General features: G+C 48.0%; 2 protein-coding genes across 4 annotated transcripts in view; one reads left to right on the top strand and one right to left on the bottom strand.

Annotated features, from left to right (window-relative positions):
* Positions 1–13,548, bottom strand: part of Zbtb37 (zinc finger and BTB domain containing 37) — a 50,812-nt gene that overhangs the window by 10,327 nt on the left and 26,937 nt on the right. The window lies entirely within an intron of this gene.
* On the top strand, positions 847–13,248 carry Serpinc1 (serpin family C member 1). The gene is made up of 7 exons (XM_005319786.5): positions 847–991; positions 2,871–3,240; positions 6,203–6,418; positions 7,251–7,388; positions 9,152–9,542; positions 10,750–10,814; positions 12,995–13,248. Exons 1-7 carry the CDS (start codon positions 951–953, stop codon positions 13,169–13,171), a joined length of 1,398 nt encoding a protein of 465 aa, XP_005319843.2. The 5' UTR covers positions 847–950; the 3' UTR covers positions 13,172–13,248.

Raw genomic sequence — 13,548 nt, 5'->3', positions numbered from 1 at the left:
AAGAGCTGGGGATGTAGCTCAGTGGTAGAGTGGCCCAGGTGCCAGCCCCAGTGGTGTAAAAATGAAAAAGGAGGAGGAGGAAGAGAAACGGGAAACTAAATCTTCTTTTCCACCTGCAGACACTGAACTGGGTTCCCCTATTCAGAGATTATCTTCATTTATAGTTAGTGACCTCCTGTTGGAAACTATTAAAATTTTCAGCTGCCCCACACTCTATCTCCCAATCCCCAATACCATTTTGCTAAGTGCTCCCAACCAGCTCCTTACTCTTCAGAGAAACTCTTGGCTGCACCTGAAGCTCCTGTGCTGGTGTCTCCCCCATGGCTTCAGGGCTGAGGGTGGAACAGGCCCATCTGGCCAACGTGTGTCCTGGCTCTGGCCAGAGACCTGAAGCTCGTTTCGCTTTCCCTCTCTATTCAGACGGTATCCAACCCCCCAAACCATGAGAGAGGGGATATTGTACTGAACAGGCAGAGCTCTAGAAGTTTCTGACATCCAACTTGGTAGTTAGTTCACCTATTCTTAATCCCTGAACTAAATATCCAGCAAAAAAAAATAAATAAATAAAATAAAATTAAAAAAAAAGAATCCCTACAAGGTTCTCCTGAATCAGGTATTTCCTAACCAAGTTTGTATTCATAAACGTGTTTTTTTTCCTCTTCTATAAAGATGGAGAGGAGTGTGAGGGACTGTGGACAGGAAAGGTGGGTCTTACCTTCCCTAGGCTGACTGGACTTCAGCTTCTCTATTGATTAAACACCAGGACCTATGCTTGCTTAACCCAGGGAACTGGTCATCAGTCTTTGACCTCAGTCCTCCCCTCCGATCCACCTCCCTCCCCCACCCTGGCCTCTGGAACCTGAGTCAGATTTAGAGGAAAGAACCAGTTTTCAGAGGGATTGCCTCAGACCACACCATCTCCACTAGCCTGCCCTGGGGGATCAGTGGTCATGGGGTCCGCTGGGACGGGAACTGCAGCTGCTGGGGAAAGGTAAGAGAGGCGCGCTTGCCCTTTGCACGCTCTCACTGGCTTTCCACCTGCCACACCTCGAGAGGACCAGGCCTGGCTTGTACTTAGGGACCTGTTAAGAGATGTCATGGCAGGAGCATCGCAGCCCTCCCTGGGTAAGGCACTTCCCTAAGCCACACCCGGATCAGCCCAAGACACCAGGAGATGCCTTCCTTTGTGCAAAGATGCCTTGCAGATTGCAGAACTGGACACTGGAGGGGACTGCCCAGGCTGCCTGCGTGTGAACGGGGGCAGATTGAGGCTTGGAGGACCTCCTGGCTCCCTCCCTGCTCCTCCTTCCACTCTGTCCCCACTGCCCGAGGTCTCACTGACCTTTGACTCAATGGCTGAAGTCCTGTCCCTTTTCACAGCGAGACACCCCCACCCCCATGCCACGCGCAGTCCCTTCTTGATCTGGGTTGTCACGGGAGGCTAGAAGTGAAGCGGTGACTCAGTTCATCATGGTTTTTCTTTATGCTTAGCACAGCTCCAAGGCCCCTCCAGCTTCCATTTGTATTTCCAAATCTGCTGAAGGACAACATGGGAAGCGGAGGGCAATGGAGTCGGGAGATGGATGGCGGATTCCCCACCCTGCCTTCCTCCACCTCTCTCCCACGGTGCACCTCTTTCTTCAGAGCTGCAGGGTTGGCCTCCAACCACGCAAAAAGATAGATGTCCCTCAGCAGCTCTGACTCAGCCCCCTGCTTGCCAGCAGACCACCTCAGTGGGCTCTCTGTATCGCTGCCTGTCTTTTTCTACAGGAGGAGTGAGGAGCCTCAGTCCCCAGATACAGAGTCCCTTCTAGAGACCCAGGGACCCCAAACCACCCTGAGGAAGTCCTAGCTCCGTCTTATCTATAGAAATATTTCAGAGATGGGATCGCTTGGTCTGTTTTATTGGGTGTTCCAATTCTCTCTCTCTCTCTCTCTCTCTCTGTGACAATTCTACTGCTTCATTTTCTAAAAACCGAGATTAGCTTCATTTATATCTAGTGATCTCCTGTTGAAAACTATTAAAATTTTCAAGCAAAGAAAAAAAAAAAGATGAAGGCCTGATCCCAACCATTTGGGAGGCTCAGGCAGGAGGGGATCACCCAGTCTAAGGCCAGCCTGGGCAATCTGGTGAGACCCTGTCTCAAAACAAAATTTGAGAAAAAGAGCTGGGCTGTAGGTGAGTGGCAGAGCGCTTGCCAGGCCTGCACAAGGCCAGGGTTCAGACTGCAGCACGGGAAGACAAACAAGAGGTTGAGGGTCTGAGTTAAGGCAGGGGCAGCGGTTGGTGAGAGGAAAAGGAAGTAGAATTAATCAACTCTGGGGTCTAACTAAAGAAGGAGGGTGAAAGAAAGGGGTCCCATTCCCTGACCTGAGCTGAGGAAGGGAAACAAGGTGTGCCGGGAGAATGACGCTCTGGCGGGTCCTACTTCACAGGAACCTGCAGGACTTCCAGGTGGGCCTGTGTCCCAAGCAGTGGGACTGGGGCTCAGTGGGAGGGCAGAGCCTTGGTTCCACTCAATCTTTCTCACCCCTTCTGTTCTAAATCCTAAACATCCTCCATGATCCAGGAGATCTCGCTCCATCTGGGAGAGCTTCCCGCAGCAGCCTGGCCAAGAGGCTCCCTCACTTCCCTGACTCTTCCTTAGCCCAAAGCCCACCCCCCCACACCCTGCAGGATTCTAGTGAACGTCAAGCAGCAGGACCACGTCCAGGCAGGGGCCATCCGCTTGTGAGGAGTCTGGGCTTGTGCCCAGCTGGAGGCCTGGCCTCCTCCTGGCCGCCCTCCTCAGCTTTCCTGGGCAGAGCCCTGGTGGCCAGTGGGGTGGGGCTGCCCAGCCTACTTAACTCAGCCTTCTGTCCCCTCTCAGGAAAGCGAGTCTTCTCTGCTTGCTGCTCATTGGCCTCTGGGGCTGTGTGGCCTGCCATGGGAATCCTGTGGAGGACATCTGCACAGCCAAGCCCCGGGACATTCCCGTGAATCCCATGTGCATTTACCGCTCCCCAGAGAAAAAAGCGCCGGAGGATGAGGGCTTGGCGCAGAAGATCCCCGAGGCCACCAACCGGCGGGTCTGGGAGCTGTCCAAGGCCAATTCCCGCTTTGCCACCACCTTCTATCAGCACCTGGCAGACTCCAAGAATGACAACGACAACATTTTCCTGTCGCCCCTGAGTATCTCCACAGCTTTTGCTATGACCAAGCTGGGTGCTTGCAACGACACCCTCAAGCAGCTCATGGAGGTACAACCCGGAGCTCTCTCTTCAGCTTCTCTGCTGGGAGCATCTTTTGGTTTACCAACACACAGGGACCTCATTTCAGATTATTTCCTTTGAATCACTACTTCATGTGTCATGATGATGATGATGATGATGATGATGATGATGATTTTTTTTTGGGGGGGGTACTGCAGATGGAACCCAGAGCACATGCTAGACAGGTGCTCTCTACCACTAAGCTGAATCTCCAGTCTGCTAATTTTTTATTTTTGAGACAGGGCCTCACTGAGTTGCCCAGGGTGCTCTTAAATCTGCCATCCTCTTGCTTCAGCCTCCTGAGTCACTGACAATTACTACCTGGATGACCGCTTTATAAATCTGAGTTTCCTCTTTTAGGGTGTTTTTTTTTTTTTTTTTTAAGGTTGGCTCCTAAATATGCTCATCCAATCGTACTCCCTTTTAAAAATAAGTTAGTTGTTAATGTTCCTCTACTTCATTTATTTGTATGTGTATGTAGTACTGAGAATCAAACCCAGTGCTTCACGCTAGGCAAGCACACTACCACTGAGCTACAACCCCAGCCCTCTTTAGGGTGTTTTTAAATGGGTGTAGCCCTGTGTTTCTTAAAACTTCTCTTTTTAGTCATTCTTTCATTATATATTTATTCACTCATTTGATCACAGTTATGTGTTTATTCAGCACTACCTCTGTGCCAGACAATGTACCTGGAGGTGTAGACTCTCAGTTCCTGTCTTGGTATGGGAGCGGAACTCGGGCACATGTGCTCTGTGGGTGAAGACTCGAGGATTGCCAGGCACAAAGCACAAGTATGTAATCCCAGTGACTTGGGAGGCTGAGACAGGAGGATTACAGCCTCAGCAATTTAGTGAGACCCCAAGAAACTTAGTGTCGGGGCTGGGGATGTAGCTCAGTGGTAAAGTGCCCCTGGGTTCAATCCCCAGTACCAAGAAAAAACAAAAAAGGATCTTGGATTTTACCTTGAGATCTGGTGCCAGGGAAGCCAAGGATGTGAGAGCTTTTTCTTGCTCTGGGAAAAACTAATCATTTCATATCAGTGACTTAGTCCCTCCATCCTGCTTTTTTTGTAGGAGGGAAGTGGGAAAAGATAAGAAATGCCATAAATTAAGAAGCCAGTGATACCAGTATAAGAGGTCATAGATGGGACACTAGGTCCTTAATCCCTGCATAGTGCCTGGCTGGCTTTCTTGAGGTTTTCTCTTCTCTCTCTCCCCACCTCCCTCCACCCCTTCTTTCTTTCTATTCTCTTTTTTCTTTTTCTTTTCTCATTTTTTGTCGTAGAGGGGATTGAACCCAGCACCTCACGTGTGCCAAGAAAGCACTGTACATCAGAGCTCCACCTCCAGCCCTTCTAATTTATTTTTTTGTGTGTGTTACCCAACACACAAAAGAGACTTATTGAAGAGACTATCCTTTCGCTGTTAGGTACTCTCAATGCTTATTTATTTACTTATTTTTGTTATAGTGGGCACTCTACCACTCAGCTACATCCCCAACCCTTTTTAATTTTAAGGTAGGATCTTGCTGCCCAGGCTGACCTTGAACTCAAATCCTCTTGCCACACCCTCCCAAGTAACTGGGATTATAGGCGTGGCCACTGCACCTGGGCTAGAAACTTTTTTTTTGTACCAGGGATTGAACCCAGGGGTGCTTTACCACGAGCTACATCCCCAGCTCTTTTTATTTTTTTTGTTTCAAGGCAGGGTCTTGGTGAGTTGTTGAGAGTCTCACTAGGTTTCTGAGGCTGGCCTAGAACTTGGGATGCTCCTGCCTCAGGCTCCTGAGTGGCTGGGAGACAGGAGAGCCCACCTGGCAGGAGCTGTCAGGACCCATACTACCGCCTTCTCAGGTGCTCTGCCTACACTGGTGTTGGTCTCAAAGCACTCCCACATACCACTGTCTCTCGCCCCAGGTGAGAGTTTAAGTCTGATCTTTCCTGTAAGACCAGAAACAAGTCTAGGGGTGTGGCTGCAGCTGGAGGACACTTGCCTAGCAATGCACACGGCCCTGGGTTTGATCCCTAGTGCTGGGAAAAGAAACAGAACACCGTTTCCAAACCCAGCATGTCCTTCGGGCCCTCCTTTCTACAAGCTCTCCCAAGACAAGATGCCATGTATTAGAGAAGTACGGTTGAGCTCTCTCTCTCTAGAGAAAAGAGAAACTCTTTTTTTAAATAACTTTTTTTTAGTTGTAGTTGGACACAACACCTTTATTTCACTTATTTATTTTTATGTGGTGCTGAGGGTCGAACCCAGGGTCTTGCACGTGCGAGGCGAGCGCTCTACCACTGAGCCCCAGCCCCAGCCCAAAGCACAATCTTTAAAAAGAAAAAAGTGGGGGCATACTGGACCCAATCAGGTAAACCAAGTCAGAGGATGAAGGCAGCAGGCCTTTGTCACCTGAGGACGCACGGCTGGGAGGGGAAGAGCAGCCTCACCGTTTCGCCTGGGGATGGTGAAGGTAGGACGGGCGTCGACAGCTCTGTGGTTCTGACTGGCACGGCGACCTGTGAGTCCTTTTCAACTTGGAGGCTCTTTTGTTATGGGCCCATTTATTCCCTCGCTGTGGACTCTCTTCCTCTCTCACCCTCACACAACCAGTACCCCAGAGCCCCCAGGAGCTGCTGACCCCGGAGGGTGCCACCACAGTGTCCATGTCTCCCTGTCCAGCATCACCAAGAGGACCATTCCCATTCCAGGGAGAAAGCGTCTCGTGTTGGTGGGGGCCCTTTAGAGAGTGTAGGCGGCACTCAGTCTCCGTCTTTCCCTTTGTCCTTCCTGCCCTTTGGACTCCTTTTATCCATGTATTCATTTTAGAAACATGAGCTGAGCACGCGTGCCATGCTAGGCGCTGAGCTCGGAGTAGCTGACACTGAGGTCCCCGCTGTGCTCCCCACCTTGTCACCCAGGCTGCCCTACAAACCCAGCATCTTCTCTTCCTTCTCTAGGTTTTTAAGTTTGACACCATCTCTGAGAAAACATCTGATCAGGTCCACTTCTTCTTTGCCAAACTGAACTGCCGACTCTATCGAAAAGCCAACAAATCTTCCACATTGGTCTCAGCTAACCGCCTCTTTGGAGACAAATCTCTGACCTTCAATGAGACCTACCAGGATATCAGTGAGGTGGTCTATGGAGCCAAGCTGCAGCCCTTGGACTTCAAGGTGAGGTGTAGGTGTCCTCTCTGAGTTTTTCCTCTCCACTCAGAAACTGAGGAGGTAGAAAAACAGGGTCCAAATTAACTCTGCTCTGCAGGCTGAAGACTGGTGGAGGATGGTACAAGTCCATACCCCCGGGATACACATTCCTACTTGATACATCCTCCTAAATCAATGGAACCCATACCTAGGTTGTAGAGGTTGCTCGGAAAAACTTGCATAAATCATGGATTCTTCATTTGCATCACTATGTTCAAACACATACCAAAGGCTGTTCTGGAGATGCTAGTCCTACAAGAGACCTATTTAATATAAACAATTACCATGGTCAAATAAAATGGTATATGATGCTCATTTCACATTCTCAAAAATTCATGAAGCACAGAAGCTGTTAAGTGTTCTGAGGAGTTCTGCAACAAAGAAATACGCTGGCATTTCTCCAACTGATTTGCCAGCCGGGCATTCCCCCTCCCCGTCCTCTCAGCCTGCCACAACTCCCTGCTTCCCACAGGATGCGTGTTTGGAAACTCTGCTTTTGTGGGTTCAGGTTTTCCCAAGTCAGAAAAGATAATATTTCATCTTCTTCTCCCAGACTCTCTTCTTTTTTTCTGTTTCTTTTTTCTTCCTGTTTCTTTTTGTTCTTTCTTATAGATTAATTAGCTGTATGGAAATTTGGTGGCACTGCATTAGATGAATGAGATTTGCTCAGTTTGGGGAAAAGTGACGCTTCTAAACCAAATGGTGGGAGAGGGCAGAGAGATGGTGAGCAAAATGAAATGTTTCACGTGACTACGGACAAGCAACTGAACAGCACAGGTTTGTTTCCTGTTCTCCTTAGGAAAATGCAGAGCAGGCCAGAGTGACCATCAACAAATGGGTAGCCAATAAGACTGAAGGCCGGATCACTGACGTCATTCCCAGGGACGCCATCGATGAGCTCACTGTTCTGGTGCTGGTCAACACCATTTACTTCAAGGTACTCAAAGTGGACCTGGGGGCCCCCAGGGACTTCTTCCTCTTCTGCTCGCCCTCTTTCACACCGTTGGGCACATGTAGACATTTCCCTTCTGTGAAACAGTCCATGTGTGGTCTGGGCAGACATAAATTTGCTGAGAGCATAGAACTCTTAGGACCATGGCAGCTGGGCTGAGGTCCAGGAGGCTCAGTCGTATCCCTAAGCTTGGGGCAGAGTACACACACTCACAAACCCCACGTGTGATACTTTCTGTCATCCAGTTGACTCCACTTGAAATCTGGAACAAAATGACAGCATCTGTTGACAATTCTCAGTGACAAGATTGTCTGGAGTGGTTTGTACAGAGACCCAGCTCCTCTGCCTAAGCTTCTGAATCTCTATGTGCCAGGCTCACCTCAGACTTAGCAGAGGCCTAGTTATTTGACCAGGTAGATGGCCTTGTCTTCCTCGGAGTCAAGAGTTCCAAGGACTTCATAATCGATTCCATTTAGAAGGAGAAGCAAGAGGATAGTGCAAACAAACAGATCCCTGGCTTTCAAGAGGCCCACCAGCAGAAGTTGAGTGTGGCATACTGTTCATTCTGGGACACGCTCCATATGCATCCTCCCCTCCTTCCTCCAGGAGGCCCAAGGGGTTTAGTCGGTCATTGCTGTTGCCAATCACACTGTCTCTTGGGTTCCCCCTCCCCAAGAATAGAGTTGAGGGCCTTTCCATAGTGCAGTAGCTCACCCCTTACAGTTTACAGAACAATTTACCACTTGTTTGCCTCCTCTTCTATTTCCCCAAGAGTTCAGTAGTTTTTAAAGATAGTGGGAATCCAAGAAAGAAAACAGAGCTTGGTAGCCCTTTTGATACAACACCAAAAAAGAGAACTTGAGTCACTTATATAGATGAGTTTCAAATCCTGACTCTTCCTAGTGTGTGAATTTGTGAGAGCCACCAGGAATTTCCTCTGGAAATTTTGGCATCTATAAGATGATGATAATGATACACCTACCTCACGGGGTAACAGAGGAGACTGAACAAATTAATCCACGTAAATTGCCTGAAGTAGTATCTGTACGCCCCTACTGTACACAGGAAGCATTTTATAAATATTAGCTGTCACCAGCTGCTAACCTTACCCAGAGAAGCCATCACTCAGAGTTAAATGACTTGTCCCAAGAGGTAAGAGCCAAAAAGTGACAAGGAATTGTGCAGGAAGTCAGTCAGAACCCAGCCCCTGCCTCGGTGCCACCAGGCCAACCCTCGGTTATCTGTCTGGCCTCTCCTTATCAGGGGCAGAGCCAGAACTTCAGAGGTTAGCCCTGCAGAATGAGGCTGGTGGAAGGCAGAGAGCAAAAGACAACTTGAGGGCTGGGCTGGGGCTCAGGGCCGACCACTTGCCCAGCATGTGTGAGGAACTATGCTCCACTAAAAATATTTTTTTTTAAAAAAAGGCAACTTGGATTAAACTCGTGAACTTGAGAGGAAGTTTATAGGTTATTCTTGGTTTTAGCTTTTATTTTTCTGGATTATAAAAGCAATAGTCACTGCTGAAATTTTGAGAAATATAGGAAGGTATACAGAACAAAACCCATTTATAATTCCATCACTGCAGTACAGTTGTTATTAATCTTTTCATGCCTGCTCCTTCAGTATTCTTCCTAATAATTACACTTACATATATTAATGCAATAAGATATTTCTCATTTCAATAAATATTCTTCTATGAATGTTTTTGTTCTTGCTTTGTGACCATCTCACCTGGCGCCTTCTTCCAGGGGCTGTGGAAGTCAAAGTTCAGCCCTGAGAACACAAGGAAGGAGCCGTTCTACATGGCTGATGGGAAGACATGCTTAGCACCTATGATGTACCAGGAGGGCAAGTTCCGGTACCGGCGTGTGGCAGAAGGCACCCAGGTGCTCGAGTTGCCTTTCAAAGGAGATGACATCACCATGGTGCTCATCCTGCCCAGGCCTGAGAAGAGCTTGGCCAAGGTGGAGCAGGAGCTCACCCCCGAAGTCCTGCAGGAGTGGCTGGATGAGTTGTCAGAGATGATGCTGGTGGCCCACGTGCCCCGCTTCCGCATTGAGGACAACTTCAGTTTGAAGGAGCAGCTGCAAGACATGGGTCTTGTTGATCTGTTCACCCCTGAGAAGTCCAGGCTCCCAGGTTGGTACAGGAGGGAGTTTCCTCCTCTCTGTCCCAAGGTGGTCTGAGCAAGGGAAAGAGTTGAAGAAAGAGCAGAACAAAGCCACGGGAGAGGACACCTAGATTCTGATACCAGCTCTCTGCTGACTGTGGAAAGTCCTTCCTCTTTTGAGGCCTCAGTTTCTTCTATGAAAGGGGAAATTTGCTCTTGTATTGCCACTGGTCCAGTTAGCACTAGTACCCTATGAATCTGTATCTTACAGAGGAGATGGAACCAAGTGGAGAAGAACTCAAAAAGGAATTAGAAGCCAGGTGAAGCAGCACATGCCTGTAATATCAGTGACTCTGGAGGCTGAGGCGGGAGGATGGCAAGTGTCTGACGGAGGCCAGCCTTGTCAACTTAGTGAGACCCTGTCTCAAAATAAAAAAATAAAAAGGGCTGGAGAGCTCAGTGGTAAAGCACCCTTAGGTTCAATCCCCAGTTTAAAAAAAAAAAAAAAAGGCCTATAAGATGTTATAGGTCATTGGATTTATCTTTATTGGGCTGACGTCTATTCTAGAAACTAGTTCTGAAGGTCAACTCACCTCTTAAAAATGTGGCTAGATGGAAAAGAAAGCTATTCCTACAAAGTAGGTGAGGGCCTTTTTCAAAAAACAAAATCCTTCTGAGCATGGGGATGTACACTATAATTCCAGCTACTCAGGAGACTGAAGCAAGTTTGAGGCCAGCCTTAGCAATTTAGGGAGACTTTATTTCAAAATGAAAATTTAAAAAGGGCCTGGGGCTATAGGTCAGTGGTGGAGCGCTTGCCTCACATGTATGAGGCACTGGGTTTGATCCTCAGCACCACATAAAAATAAGATATTGTGTGTCCATCTACAATTAAAAAATATTTAAAAAATTAAAAAGGCTGGAGATATAGCTCAGTGGTAGAGCCCCCTGGGTTCAATTCCCAGTAGCAAGGAAACAAACAAAACCCCACCTTTCCCCACCCACTCCAAAGAGCTGAAGGTTGAGGTTAGATCCCCAAGAGCCAGGCTGAACAAGCCCAAAGTTCTCTATTATTTTTAACACATATTCACTGTGGAGGTATTATTAGGTGAAGGCCCAGGATTTCTATTTTTCAAAAAAATCCCAAAGGACCTCTTAATTCCAACTGAATTCCTGTCTGTGCGTTGAAGTCAGCTTCCTCCCATTTCATAGAAACTTCTCTGGACTTCCTCCTAGGTATTGTTGCAGATGGCCGGAATGACCTCTATGTCTCAGATGCATTCCACAAGGCCTTTCTTGAGGTGAGTTCCCTTCCAGTGCGGTTTTCTGTATCTCATGTAACTGGAAGTCTTGCTGCACTAGCCCTTATGGCCTAGATGCTAGGACAACTGGACACAGGAGTGGAGGGGGCAACTTCTAGCACCTCAACCCAAACCTGTAGTCCTCTCCTCTGTGAGGTCTCCTGCAATACGACCCTCCTCCGAAACCCTCATGATGGGGCTGTCCCAGCCTCCTCTCCCCACTCCACATAGCAGGTCACACAGGACACAGGGACACAAACATTTAGGGGAAGGTGACACAGGAAAAGGAGAATGATCAAAAGCCACTGAGAAGGACTTCAGAGGAGGAGGAGGAGGAGGAGAACCAAGAAGAATTTTAAGAAAACAAAGTATTTAGCAAGAAGATTGAAAGTGAATGTAGTTACCTTTTGCTGAGTTTGGACAGAACATGCCTAATTGTACCAGTGTGGATCAGTCCTGAAGAGCGTTCTGGAGAATGGGAGCACTAGACTACATTGCAGGAAATGAAAAGTTAGGTGGACAAATAAATGTGTACCTTTTTCTTGAGAGATTAATATGCACACTGCCATGTTGAGGTGTGAGAAGTCCCTTACCGAGGAAGACAGTCAAATACTGCTTAACTTACGCTCCCCCAAGAGAGGCCTCCATAGACAGAAAGGTAGCTCTGTATCACTTACGGAGCTTCTGGTGCTCAGAGGGTTAACTGTGGACCAACAGTGTTAGTCATCTGGGGCTCTTCACCATTGAAGATTCTGAGATGGGGTTTGAAAATCTGTTTATTTACAAACTCTTAGGGGATTGTGATGTACAATCAGCTTTGGGATTTACCAGTGCAGACCTTTCTTCATAGAAGCCAGACTGTAAGGCAAAGGAGATGGACCAATGTTCGAGATGTTCCCAGGACTGAGGAAGCTGTGAAGAAAGGAGGTTGTCCCAGGCATAGTGGCACATGCCTATAATCCCAGGGGCTTGGGAGGCTGAGGCTGGAGGATTGAGAGTTCAAAGCCAGCCCAGCAAAAGCGAGGCTCTAAGCAACTCAGTGAGACCCTGTCTCTAAGTAAAATACCAAATAGGGCTGGGGATGGGGCTCAGTGGTTGAGTGCCCCTGATTTCAATCCCTGGTGCCAAAAAGAAAAAAAAAAAAGGTTGTGGTCAAAGAAAAAGGTGCAGAGTGTGATGCCAGTAAACATGGTTCCAAGGCTCAAGCTCAGTAGGAAAGGTTTGGTTGTGAGGGAAGTGGCTCAAGGGACAGGAGGAAGTCTGCAGACTGAAAGATCTGAACCTGTTGGTAAAACTGTCTGCTATTAAATTTAGTACCAGAATGAGCATGAAAAAGATACTGTGGAGAGACAGAGGGTAAGGAAGAAGGTGGAAGGAAGACCAGGAGAGGGGAAAACATCATTAACCAGGACCACAAAACTCAGGGACCTCAAGTTCTCTACAGGGACAAAGCTAGTGATATTCTGGGTAGTCAGGAAGCATTTTCTGATGTCCTTCTAGATGTAGCGATTCTGTTTATCAGCGAAGTTCAAATAGCTTTGTCTGTTACTTCAAGAAAAACCCATCTTATCCAGCCAGAGGACCCTCTTCATAAGCTGAGTCCTGAGTAGCGGTTTGGGGTAGTTACATCTGCAGCTCTGACCTTGGGTCAGACTTTCCTTCGGCAGTTAGTACAAAATAACCTTGTGACACCAAGTTCAATGATGCCAGCCGGAATCATTGTGTACGTTCAGACTTCTGGCTCAGGGGAACATGAGTGAACTCTTACAAGGCTTGGATGGATGTACACAAGTGCATTACATTTACTGGGTCAAAGAATGAGTAGAGCCAGGCGCGGTGGTGGCGCACACCTGTAATCCCAGCAGCTTGGGAGGCTGAGTCAGGAGGATCATGAGTTCAAAGCCAACCTCAATAAAAGTGAGGTGCTAAGCAACTCAGTGAGACCCTGTCTCTAAGTAAAATACTTAGAGTGCCCCTGGGTTTAATCCCCAGTACCTTAAAAAAAAAAATAAAAGAATTTGAGTAGAAGTAGGGTTCTGGAGGGAGCTTGCTCTGACCCATTCTTTACCACTGGAAGACAAACAGCCTTTCGAGGAACTGCCCATCTGCGAATGAGGCCCTAGCCTTGGAGAGCCACAGAGCAGCTAATACAGCAGTTGTGTTTCCTGTGTGACTTGCAGGTGAACGAGGAAGGCAGCGAAGCAGCAGCAAGCACTGTCGTCAGCATCGCCGGCCGTTCGCTGAACCCCAACAGGGTGACCTTCAAGGCCAACAGGCCCTTCCTTGTTCTTATTAGGGAAGTTGTTCTGAACACTATTATCTTCATGGGGAGAGTAGCCAACCCTTGTGTTCACTAAAGTATAGTATTCTTTGAGCCTCTTCCTATTTTGGTTTGTGAATAGAAGTAAAAATAAATACAACTACTCCCATCTCACAGTTGTGAAAGGCCTTTGCTACCTGAAATGAAGACAAGGGAAGGAAAAAGAGAGGCTACTGGGGCATTTGGTAAAATGATGCTTTCAACTGTTCTCTCCCCCATGAACAATCTTAGGTCAAGAAAATGAAAGAAGAGGCACCGTGGCTCACGCCTGCAATCCCAGTGACTTGGAAGCTGGGGCAGGAGAACTGCAAGTTCCAGGCCAGCCTGGGCACTTAACCAGACCCTGTCTTAAAATTTAAAAAGGACTAAGATGGGCACATGCCTGTAACCCCAGTAGCTGGGGTGGCTGAGGTA

The sequence above is a fragment of the Ictidomys tridecemlineatus genome, chromosome 10 (genome assembly GCF_052094955.1).
Source record: "Ictidomys tridecemlineatus isolate mIctTri1 chromosome 10, mIctTri1.hap1, whole genome shotgun sequence".
Taxonomy (NCBI): Eukaryota; Metazoa; Chordata; class Mammalia; order Rodentia; family Sciuridae; genus Ictidomys; species Ictidomys tridecemlineatus.
This window is presented reverse-complemented; position numbering and strand designations above follow the sequence as displayed.